Below are 12,905 nucleotides of genomic sequence, written 5' to 3'. Positions count from 1 at the left end.
TCCAGGCTGGGGACTTGCAATATTTGGGGTTGCAGTGGAGCCGGGAGTGCAGGAGGCGAAAGAGGCCGGTGTTCTGGCCTTTGCGTCCCCAGTAGCCTGGCGGAGGATTCTTCTTCAGTGGAAGGATGCGAGGCCCCCAAGCGTGGAGGCCTGGATCAATGATATGGTGGGGTTTATCAAATTGGAGAGGGTGAAATTTGCCCTGAGGGGATCAGTACTGGGGTTTTTCAGGCGGTGGCAGCCTTTCCTAGATTTCCTGGCAGAACGGTAGGGAAAGAGGCCAGCAGCAGCAGCAGCCCGGGGGGGGGGGGGGGGAAGAAGTTTCTGTGGGTTGGGTTGAAGGGACGTGTACATGTGTTCTTTGTTTATGACGGGCGTTAATGTATTTCTTTTTTGTAGTTACCGGGGGGGGGGGGGGGGGGGGGGTTGTTCTTTTTTTGTTTTCTTAGTTATTAATATTTTCTGTTATTGATATTTTGTGAAAACTGAATAAAAATTATTTTTTAAAAACGTCCCTGCTCATATTCACTCCAATGAAATAACTTTTTTAAAAATTGGTTGATTTTTTTTGTCATTGTTTTTATTTATGAAACACATCACTTTCCTTTGAAATAGATGTCAATTACATCCTTGGCTTGTAAGTCTGCCATAAATCATCACCAACAACATAGCTGCAGCCTACAACCATGCGAGGTTTAAAAATTGGTTGATTTATAATATCCCTTACAAGTTTAAATCTGATTATGACAAAATCTATTAGGACAGTATTGGTCCTCCGGCCTATTGTTTAAAAAAGATCCTGAGTAATTTTCTTTCAGACATGCTAGTCTGCTTGTCCCAACATGTGTGGAAGTTAAAATCCCTCAAATTAGATCACTTTTTATTAATTTTTTATATATATAAATTTAGAGTGGCCAATTCATTTTTTCCAATTAAGGGGCAACTTCCAACTCAATCCACCTACCTTGCACATCTTTCAGGTTGTGGGGGGCGAAACCCACGCAGACACTGGGAGAATGTGCAAGCTCCACACAGACAGTGACCCAGAGCCGGGATTGAACCTGGAGCCTCTGCATTCTGAGGCTGCAGGGCTAACCCACTGCGCCACCGTGCCGCCCAATCACTTTATTTTTATTACATGCTTGTCTGCATTTATATAATGCAATCAGAGAATATGCAATTTGGGTGTGGGGGAGCTGGGAGGGAAAATTTGCAAAGGGGGGGGGGGGGGTGCACTGGCTTTTTGGAGCAGGACTCCAAGAGCGGTCGATTGGGGCACACCCCATTCAAAAAAAAAAAGTGAGGATTTAAAGAGGCCTCACTGCTGTTGGCATTCATTTGGAGCTCTATGACCATCATTGTCAGATTTTTAAAAAACTACAATTTAGATTTTCTAACGGGAAGGTAGAGTTGTAAATTCCTCCTTTTGTGCATTCCCTGTTTCATGATTTAAGATGCCTAGTTAAATTGGGTTTGTAAATTTAAGGTTCAAATTGGCATGTTTTGGGAAAAACTTGTGTGTTCCAATTGGAAAATATTATTGTTTATGCCACAAGGTGGTTGCAGTGGTGAATCTATCGGGGGTTTGCACTAATAAAACTGACTCTGTCCGACATGGATTCTCTGCTTGTTACTTTTGAACTAATTTGGTACTTATCGCAATTTTACTCCCAGTTGATCTCATTAAACTGAGAGAAAATGAAGAGTCACGAATGCTGAATGATTCTACCTTAAATGTTGCAAATACTAAAGAGGTCAGCCAACATGTGAAAGCAAAAAAAATTGACTACCGTATTGATTGTAACCCTTCATCAGCATTTCCAAAGTTTCCTGTTTTTATTTAAATATGGGTTGGCCACACAATAAGTTTACTTGTAATATACTATTAATAGTAAAACAATAAACTGTGAAGTAACCTAATTTTTAAACAAAAAAGTCCTCTGTTGTGATACATTCAATGATATTTTAACCACCTCTTTATCTTGCAGGATTGCAATTCTGGGAAAACTAAATAGCTTGGTTAAGGAGTGGATTCGGGATACCAGTGAAATTAAGGTAGGATGGTGCTTAATTAAAGTTCTGTTTGTTCTTTACTGCATGATGTATGCTGCTACTTGCAACAAACATTTGGATAGATATGTTGGAGAATGAAGATCTGTTCTGAAAGAAACTGCCTGTTTTCAACATGAAAAGGATGTAACAAAGACCGATACAGCACAGGAACAGGCCCTTCGGCCCTCCAAGTCTGTACCGCTTGGCCAAAAATCTCAGCACTTCCTTGTGCTGTATCTCTACCCATCCTATCCATGTATTTGTCAAGATGCCTTTTGAACACCCTTAATGTATCTGCTTCCACAACCTCCCATGGCAGCGCAGTGACCCTTCTTGGGAAATTGGTAATCATGCACTAGGGTTGAGCAAACTGAAGGGTGCTTTAATTTTGTTTTTGTAAGTAGCTGCAAGACCTTTTGAAGCATATTCTATGTTGAATATTTGAGTTGGTTTGGAGGTTCCCAGATAAGATTTGAATACACAAAAGCAAAATATCGCATGCAGATTAAGCAACAGATTGACAAAGGAGCACAAGCTCTCTAAAAACGTATAAAATATACTGAGATGACATCAAGTATAGGCTCAAATTTGGAATGCTGAATGCATCCATCTTTACTATTGATTGGGGGGAAAAAACAATGTATTTATGCACTCTTTGTCATAAATGTTCTCAAATTGGCAACAGATTCACTGTTTGCATCATCTAGTTGTTTGCATACCACTCTAGGACTTGAGCACACCATCTCAGCTGACGTTCCGATACTGAGAGATTGCTACATTGTCAGATGAGACAAAATTGACACCCTGTCTTCCTGTTCAGGTGGACTTAAAATTTCCACACCACTAATCGAGGAAGAGCAGTGAGGTCTTCTGGCATTCTAACCCAAGGTTATTTCTTCAGCTTGCATCATCTAAAATCACTGTTCGTTGTTGCTATTTGTGGGAGCTACAGTCACTTTGCTTCCAAGTTTGTGAAGTATTTTGAGACATCATGAGAGACCTGTTAAGGAACTATGAATGTGCAGATGGATTTGTCTTTTTTCTTTTTTTTTAAATGCATTTTATTCAAAGTTGTATCAAAGTCGATTACAGCAAATAAACACCCGGGATTCATTTTTCCCAACTATCAACTATACAGTTTGTACAGATTTTTCTCCTTTTTTCACCCACCCCCCTGCGATGAACAGCTCCTCAAACACGATCACAAACATCCCCCACCTTTTCTCAAACTCCCCTGCTGAGCCCCATAACTCATACATTATCTTCTCTAACTGCAGGAAGTCATACAGGTCACCCAACCATGCTGCTACCCCCGGTGGCAATGCCGACCGCCACTCCAGCAAAATTTGTCGCCGTGCAATCAGAGAGGCGAAGGCCAAGACATCGGACTTCCTCCTCCATGAGCTCTGGCTTCTCTGAAACCCCAAATATCACCACCAAAAGGTCCGCTATCCTGGCTAAGACCGCGAACACTTCCGCCCAGAATCTTCCCAATTTTTCACAGCCGCAAAACATGTGCGCATGATTCGCTGGCCCCCACCAACACTTCTCACACTCATCTGCTACCCCCGAAAGAACCCACTCATTCTCGCCTGAGTCATATGCACCCTGTGCACCACCTTAAACTGTATCAGGCTCATCCTTGCACAAGAGGAGGTCCTGTTTGCCCTTCGTAGTGCCTCACTCCATTCTCCCCAATTCATCTCCATTCCCAACTCTGCCTCCCATTTCTCCTTGATCTTCACCACCCGCTCGCCTCCCTGCTCTCCCAGCCGCTTGTATTTAATCCCAATTCTTCCCTCCCCTCATTTTTCCAGCAGGGTGTATCCCGGCAATCTAGGGAACCCCTTCCAGACCTTTCGTGCAAAGTCCCTACCCTGTAGATACCTGAACTCACTATGCCTCGGCAGCTCTACCCTCCCCCTTAGCTCCTCCAAACTGGCGAACCCTTCCTCCAAATACAAATTCGTCACCTTGACCAGCCCCACTTCCCTCCACCTCCTGTATATCCATCCAACCCTCCACCTCTTGTATATCCATCCAACCCCCCCCACCCACCCACCCACACACCCACCCACACACACACCCACACACACACCCACACACACACCCCCACACACCCCCACACACCCCCACACACCCCCACACACCCCCACACACCCCCACACACCCCCACACACCCCCACACACCCCCACACACCCCCACACACCCCACACACCCCCACACACCCCCACACACCCCCACACACCCCCACACACCCCACACACCCCCACACACCCCCACACACCCCCACACACCCCCACACACCCCCACACACACACACACACACACACACACACACCCCCACCCCGGCTCAAACCCATGATTCTCGCACAGCGGCGTTAGCACCGACATCCCTTCCACCCTAAAATGCCTCTTCAGCTGATTCCATATCTTCACCGTGGGCTGCACCACTGGATTTCCTGAATACCTAGTCGGAACCATTGATAATGCTGCCGACACCATAGCCCTCAAACTAGACCCCTTACAAGATTCCTCCTCCATCCTAACCCACTCTACCCCTTCTCCTTCCCACCACCGCCGCACCTTGTCCACATTCGCCGTCCAATAATAATGAAGCAAGTTTGGCAACGCCAACCCCCCTTGCTGCCTCTGCCTCTGTAACAGGGTCCTCCCCACCCTCAGCGCCTTCCCCGCCCATACAAAGTCAGAGATGATTGTGTCCACTTTCCGAAAAAAGGCCTTTCGTATAAAGAACAGGAGAGCCTGAAAGATAAACAAGAGCCTCGGCAGAATATTCATTTTCACCACTTGGACCCTCCCCGCCAACGTTAAGTGCAGTGCATCCCACCTCTTAAGATCCTCCCTGGCCTCCTCCACCAGCTTCATTAAGTTCCACATATGGAGCCCCGTCCATTCCCTCGCTGCCTGAATCCCCAAGTACCTAAACCTATCCCTCGTAAATGGCATCCCCCCCCCCCAAATTAGCCCATTCTGCCAGCTCATTCGCCGGGAATACCTTACTTTTCCCTACATTCAACTCTTATCCCGAGAACCGTCCAAACCTCCCCAACAGGCCCATAATCTTTCCCATGCTCTCCAACGGATCCGAAACATACAGCAAGAGGTCATCGTCATAGAGCGACACCCTCTGTCCCCTCGTTATCCCCTGCCACTCTGCCGACCCCCTGAGAGCCATCGCCAATGGCTCTATGGCCAGTCAAACAGCAGCGGCGACAGCGGGCACCCCTGCCTCGTACCCCTGTGTAAGTCAAAGCTTTGTGAGCTCGTATCATTCGTCCTTACCCTTGCTCTAGGCGCCACATACAGCAACCGCACCCATGCCACAAATCTCAGCCCAAAACTTCAAACAAGTACCGCCACTCCACCCGATCAAATGCTTGCTCTGTGTCCATGGACACCATCACCTCCAGTACCAGAGCTCTCGACGGATTCATCACCACATTCAACAGCCTTCTTACATTAGGATTTGTCTTTCATAGACATGTAAATTGCTGATTTTCTTTACACAGAACCTTCCACCTTCAGTAATAGAGAATGTCGGTGGGAAAATTTTTACATTTGGCTCGTACAGATTAGGAGTGCATACAAAAGGTAAGTTGCAGATGTTAATGTATTTGGATATCATCAGTCTGTTATGTGCATATCTGCCAATACATCCATTGCCAAATCTGGCAGCAAAGTTGCTTCACAGCTCCAGGGTCCCAGGTTCGATTCCCCGCTGGGTCACTGTCTGTGCGGAGTCTGCACATTCTCCCTGTGTCTGGTGGGTTTCCTCTGGGTGCTCCGATTTCCTCCCACAGTCCAAAGATGTGCAGATTAGGTAGATTGATTAAGCTAAAATTGCCCCTAGTGTCCAAAAAAGGTTAGATGGGGTGGAGGTATGGGCTTGGGTAGGGTGCTCTTTACAAGGGCTGATGCAGACTCGATGGGCCAAATGGCCTCCTGCACTGTAAATTCCATGATGGAAGGTGGAATTTCTTCAGCTGCTGGCCCCTATGCCTACAGCAATGCTAATGTTATGAGGGAACTTTGGGCACTGAATCCACTAGTCCTCGCTAAAGTTCCAGCCTTTTAATAACTTTTCAACATCCACAATAGTCTCTGGGCACTTCAGTTCAGTACTTTTTGAATGGTTGGAGGGATGGTGGGGCCTGACAACCGAGGGGACAAGAACAAAGTTTTAGATTTATTGGAAAATTGCATTTAAAGTAATGGTATTTCATACCCAACCTTGGCTAGACTTTGTGATTAATATTAGAGATTGTCAGAAGTTTTAGTTTCTATTTTTGCATCAATATTATTTAAACCTTGGTTAGAATGCATGCAGACAGTAATAAGTATGCTAAAGCTGTGATTAAAAGTGAGGTAATCAGCAGTGATTTTTGGAGGACAAGTGTTGCTAATAAATATTAAAAGCTATTTTACCTGTTTGCCGATAGAAAGAGCTAATGTAACGTTGGAACGGTTTGAACTGAGCTAACCAATCAAGGCACATCTTGTAAAAAGAGATAAAAGAATGTTGTGTGCTGAGTGCAGATGGGGAGGGTCATGTCTGAACAAAGGAGTTTGGTATGCTGAGCAGAGGGTACAACTTGGTCCTAAAAAAGGTTTCTCTCTCCAAGGATTCTGCACCAACATAAGCACGTAAAACCTGGTTTACAACTTTATACCTAAATGGCAATTGAAATATGTGGGTGGCTTAATTTGAATGTAGAGTCAGGTTTCGGGAAGCAAGTTGTGACTTTATACCTGTTAACTGTAAAGCTATTTCTTTGTTGCTAATGTGCTTAATTTTGCATTCAAATGAAAGTTTATTTTCATAAAGAAGCTGTCTACTGGTAAGTTTCGTCACTCCTTCGGTGCAATAATATTTCCTCACCATTTTACCAAATGTAAATAGTTGGGTTCCAATTCTGTATATTCGGCAAAATTAAGTTTCTGGTCCGGCCCCATGATGTTAGCATGTGGGTTCTCTTTTAAAAATAAATTTAGAGTACCCAATTCAATTTTTCCAATTAAGGGGCAATTTAGCGAGGCCAATCCATCTACCCAGCACATCTTTGGGTTGTGGGGGCGAATCCCCCGCAAACACTGGGAGAATGTGCAAACTCCACACGGACATTGACCCAGAGCCGGGATCGAACCTGGGACCTCGGTGCTGTGAGACAGCAGTGCGAACCACTGTGCCGTCCTTGCATGTGGGTTCCTTCTTAAAAAAAAAACTGCAATTCCAGTTATGTGTTGAGTATACAGATACCCCAAGTGTTAAGGATTGAATTTGTTTATTGTCACGTGTACCGAGGTATAGTGAAAAGTATTGTTCTGCACACAGTTCAGACAGATTATTCCGTACATGGGGGGGGGGGGGGGGGGAATATAGGGCAAACATAGATACACAATGTAAATATATAGGCACAGGCATTGGGTGAAGCATAGAGGAGGAGAGTACTACTCCGTAGAGAAGATGTGTGAAGAGATCAGATTAGTCCACAAGAGGCCGTTCGGGGGGAGAAGCTGTTTTTCTATCTTTAAGTGCATGTTCTCAGACTTTTGTATCTCTTGAAGTTGGAAGAATGAATAAACCTGGTGGGAGGGGTCTTGATTATGCTGCCTGCTTTCCTAAGGCAGTAGGAGGTGTCGACGGACAATGGATGGGAGGTGGGTTTGCGTGATGGACTGGCTGTGTTCACGACTCTTTTCATATGCAGCCAGATGGGATGCTTTCTATGGAGCATCTGTAAGCAGCTTCCAGTCTTGGTAAATTTCAAGGACTTAAAGTAAGTCAATTCAAAGATAGCAAAACGAGTAACAAGTAGACAAACCAAATTGGAATACTGGATGCTGGAAATCTGAAAGAAAATGCTGGAAATACTTGGCAAGTTAGGCAGTTTCTGTGGAGTGGGGGAGAGAGGTAGGGTTAATGTTTCAGATTGATGACTTTTCATAAGAACTATAAAGTTTGCAGATGTAATAAGTTGTAAGCAAGTGTGGATGCAGAGCTTGGATAAGAAAGGACAACATGGAAATTCTGTGGTAGAACGGAAGGCAGGAGTAATCAAATGACAAAATAACAAACTGACTGTGTAAAATAGTTGTAGGCTGTGAAGAGGTATTTAATATGCAGAGTTTTTGAATTGCTGCATCACACTACCAATGAATTGCAGTCCTCTTGGAAGCAGTCCACAATTGCTCCTGGCTTGTAATGGGTTCCTAGGTCCTCGTTACACCGAGTAGTAACTTGTGGCCGTCTCCAGGGACTTGAGTTTCTTAAATACATCGCCAGCAGAAAAGTCTGTTCCTGTGATTTGATTTTTTTTTTCTCCCTGGCCATGCAGGAACAAACCTTGGAATCCTTAGTTGGCTACAGGATGTACCTGTTCAACTGAAGACCATTTCTTTCCATATTTGACTTTAGTTACTTGCAAAGATAAACAACCTTTTCTCTCTGAACACACAAGCTATGCTGTTTGTGATATTTATTGATTTGTAGGGAACCCTGTAACCTGATGGTTTCCTCTGCCCACTTTCCCATGGCAACATGAAACTCTTGCATCCAGGTAAAAATGTTAATTAATTAGTTGCTCTTCCCTTTTAGAAGTAAAATGGGCAGATTAAAGCAAACTATTTACAACCTTCAACACCGTTTTTGGATTTTGGGATTAATCCACAGTTAACAATGAGTAAACTTTGACATTGATGCAAGCATAGATACTTTGCACCTTCTCAATAAAAGAATCTAAGCCTTCCTTTGATCTCTAAAAATCAGACCACCCAGGCTTGTCGAGCAGAATTCAGAACTGCTCACGTGACCTCGTTCTCAAAATACAATAATTTTACAAAATTTACAATTGTAACAATGTTTATTTGATAATGGGGTGCACATCAAGTGGGTTGCTTGAATATTGTCGCGTGTTTTCGGCATTGTTGGATCCTCGTTAATCCAGGCAAGTGGAGAGTATTTAATCACACTCCTGACTTTGCCTTGCAGATTATGGACAGACTTTGGCGTTTAGGAGGTGAGGTACTCTCCTCAGAATCCCTAGCCTCTGGCCCTAATTTCTGTTCCTAATGACTTTGCACTGAACCTTGGTGGAAGTTTGTTGTCATTATGACTGGATCCAACTGTGATGTCTCCGGGATTGATTAACCTGTTGAACACTTGCAGGTGGGCTTCATGTGGTGGCACCATATAGCAGCAAAATACCTTCAGAGACTTGTAGAGAAAGCGTGACTTTAGTAAAGGAACCAATGAATTGGAAACATCCCAGTTTTAGGTAGATGTTGGATAATGAGCAGGCTAAGTATGCACAGTAATACAAAATTCTTATTCTTTTAGGTGCTGATATTGATGCCCTATGTGTAGCACCGCGCCACATTGAAAGAATTGACTTCTTCACATCCTTCTGTGAAAAGTTGAAACAGCAAGATGAAGTGAGGAACTTACGGGTAGGTATGGAGAATGTTGTACTAAAGTGAATGTGTGGTGTTCATTGCATTTATGTGCTGTATTGACTGCGATCTGTTTGTTTTTCAGGCTGTTGAAGAAGCTTTTGTGCCAGTAATTAAACTATCCTTTGACGGTATAGAGGTACTTGAGTATTAACTGGTTTGCATAATATTCAATTAAATTTGTAATTTTTTTTACAACACATTATTTACAAATGTAAATTTTGCATGGTGAGATTAATAGTCATGAATAGCTAGTGTAATTCTACATTTAGTATTTCAGGCTTGTTAATGCAAAATCATGGAATGTGGATATCAATTCACTCCACATACTTATAAACGTTTGCTAGTCTGAGGGTGAATTCTACTAACATGAAATGTTGGACTCTTAATTCATGTGCACTCTAGGAAAGTAGCTATATAAATCTAAATGAATGTAAGCGTTTTAGATGGTATGTTGGAAACGAAAGGGGGCAAACTTTCTACTATCTGAATCACAATGTGTATTATCTTTTAGGAAAATAACAATATGATTGGTTCAGAATGTCAAATCTTCTGTTTTAGATTGATATTTTATTTGCAAGATTGGCACTTCAGACAATCCCTGAAGATTTGGATCTCCGAGATGATGTGCTGCTTAAAAACTTGGACTTGAGATGCATTAGAAGTCTTAATGGTAAGCGACTATTAATTGTAAATGCATATTGAATAACTTGGGTGTGAGAAATTGAGAGAAAAATATTAATTCTTGCCTTGAGTTATGGGTCAATGAGAAGTAAGGCAGTGTTATGCATGATGAGCGGAATACAAAAGTGAGTGTAATCTGTTTATACTTTAATATTTTATTGAGGGGACTGTTCCGGTTTAAGGAAAATGGGCATTGGATGTAAAATTCAAGTCCGGTGTTGCCTAAAACCCTTGAGTCGTTCACCCATCAAATGTAAATCAGTCAGTGCTAGTGATAAAGCAGTAAAGTTTTTCAAAACTAGGATTTTTTAAATATTACACTTTCAACACCTCTTGGACTGTTAAAACTGATGTGTTTACTCCCATTCAACAGGTTGCAGAGTCACCGATGAAATATTGCATTTAGTACCAAACATTGAAAACTTTAGGCTGACGTTGAGAGCAATTAAATTATGGGCAAAACGTAAGTTTCCACACTTTGTGTACAATAGAGTTGTTTGTAATGTTGGAATTTGAGTTTTCAGTCATTTAATCCTTTATATTTTGTTCAGCATAAGTACGACTTTACATACTAATGTCTGACCTTTTGCATCAAATCACAACAACATTATCATTGACTCCCTGGTTAGTACTGTGATCTCTACATAATTACTCCCGGGTCATGCTCCAAGTATTGTTGTCTGTAAGATAGCCAGGTCATGCTCCCAAGTATTTGCGTCAGACAATGCAATATGTAATGCCCCTACAGTTTCTGTGCTGGAGGAAACCGTCCTTGCACTTCAGCAAAGCCCACAGAGGCCAATTTAACCCAATCTTTACCTTTATGTTATTTGAGTTGCCCAGTTACAAAAGATGTCTTTTAACCATCTGCCCTCTTCAAGCGAGGTCAAATTCTCAAGATCTCTGGCTTCCCACAACTGGGTGTCTGAAGTCCTCCTACAGTGTTTATCTTGTGGTGCTTATTTTTACAATTTTAAAAGCACTTGATCAATGAAGGCCCAAACCACAATTCGTCATCAGTCACCTTTTTACCCAGAGTGCATTACAAGCAGAATTAAAAACAACGGGTGGGATTCCCCCACCCCCATGTTTGTGGCAGCAGAGGTAGTGTGCCATGGGCCTACTATTGAGAACAGAGTTTTCTGTTTGCACTCTCTGCCGCCAGGATTGCCATCAGCGGGACTGGATGATCCTGCCAGCGGGAATTGCTGGAAAGTCCTGCTCATAGTTCTGTGTACGATTCAATATATCCGTATAACAATGAACGTCCACAGGGGTTGCACGGTGGTGCAGTGGTTAGCACTGCTGCCTCTCGGCGCTGAGGGCTCAGCTTCGATCCTGGTCCCGGGTCACTGTCCGTGTGGAGTTTGCACATTCTCCGTGTCTGAGTGGGTCTAAATTGGCCATGTAAAATTGCCCCTTAATGAATAAAAAGAATTGGGCACTCAAAAAATTTTTTTAATTTTAAATTAGCATTCATTCAGTCAGTCATTGTCTTTAATCTCATTAATTAGCATGACCGGTTTCCAGGATTCTTACTGTAAATATCATTCTGACCTGAAGGTGTCCAGCTTTGAGTGTTATTGTGGCTGCATCCATCCAGGAGAGTGGTGAATATTCTACTCTGCTATGAATCCTCCAGAGATGGTGGAGAGGATTTGAAGGGAAATTCTCTGTAGTTAATTTACACAATACATGTGTATGCATCAATTTCTTAAGTCTGCTTGAAAGGTCAGGATGTGGTAATGTAATGTGATTAGGCCCAGACATATTAAGGATAAATTGCTACCACCAGACAAACCTGGTACTCCATTTGGCACAGAACTTGGGGCAGCAGCGTAGCATGGTGGTTAGCATAAATGCTTCACAGCTCCAGGGTCCCAGGTTCGATTCCCGGCTGGGTCACTGTCTGTGTGGAGTCTGCACGTCCTCCCCCTGTGTGCGTGGGTTTCCTCCGGGTGCTCCGGTTTCCTCCCACAGTCCAAAGATGTGCGGGTTAGGTGGATTGGCCAGGCTAAATGGCCCGTAGTGTCCTAATAAAAGTAAGGTTAAGGGGGGGAGTTGTTGGGTTACGGGTATAGGGTGGATGCGTGAGTTTGAGTAGGGTGATCATGGCTCGGCACAACATTGAGGGCCGAAGGGCCTGTTCTGTGCTGTACTGTTCTATGTTCTAACTGCTGCTGCACTACTCCCTGGATCAGTTAATACGTTAAACAGAAGTAAGTTACATTTTTATGATGTTATGGGGTAGTGATTCAGTTTATTCTGCCCTATGTTGAACTGAGCTACGGATCGGGTTAAATCACTGTTTCATGTTAAATTAACTTTGTTTATCTGGGGCAGTGGTCGATTTGCTGCAGCTCTCCTCTTCGGTCCTTGAATAACTAATTGCCAAAGTTCCTGCCTCTGATACCTGAAAATACATGTTTTTGGATGCACATTTATGAACAGTTGTATTTGGTCGTAGTGCCCTCCAGTCCTATGGCCTATTGACACTACATGTAGGTTCTGATATGATGAATATCCACTTGAGTGAAAAGTAGCATTCAAGTTACGTTCTGGAATAGTTCACATTGCTGGGGCCAGGCTGTTGGATTCTTCAGGTCATGCAAAACCATTTTCAGCAGGCAGTGTTTTCAGCCAAGCATTGAGCAGTGTTTGACATGGAATTGTTGCCTTTGAGATTTTGAAACCG

General features: G+C 43.4%; 1 protein-coding gene across 1 annotated transcript in view; it reads left to right on the top strand.

Moving 5' to 3' along the window:
* LOC119950926 (poly(A) polymerase alpha-like) overlaps nt 1-12,905 on the top strand; it is an 83,221-nt gene that overhangs the window by 18,751 nt on the left and 51,565 nt on the right. The window contains 6 exon segments of the mRNA XM_038773892.1: nt 1,989-2,055; nt 5,587-5,668; nt 9,414-9,523; nt 9,612-9,665; nt 10,088-10,199; nt 10,584-10,673. Coding sequence (XP_038629820.1) covers nt 1,989-2,055; nt 5,587-5,668; nt 9,414-9,523; nt 9,612-9,665; nt 10,088-10,199; nt 10,584-10,673 — 515 coding nt within the window.

Source organism: Scyliorhinus canicula, chromosome 2 (genome assembly GCF_902713615.1).
Source record: "Scyliorhinus canicula chromosome 2, sScyCan1.1, whole genome shotgun sequence".
Taxonomy (NCBI): domain Eukaryota; kingdom Metazoa; phylum Chordata; class Chondrichthyes; order Carcharhiniformes; family Scyliorhinidae; genus Scyliorhinus; species Scyliorhinus canicula.
The sequence above is the reverse complement of the archived record's forward strand: the minus strand, read 5'-3'. Positions and strand labels throughout refer to the sequence as shown.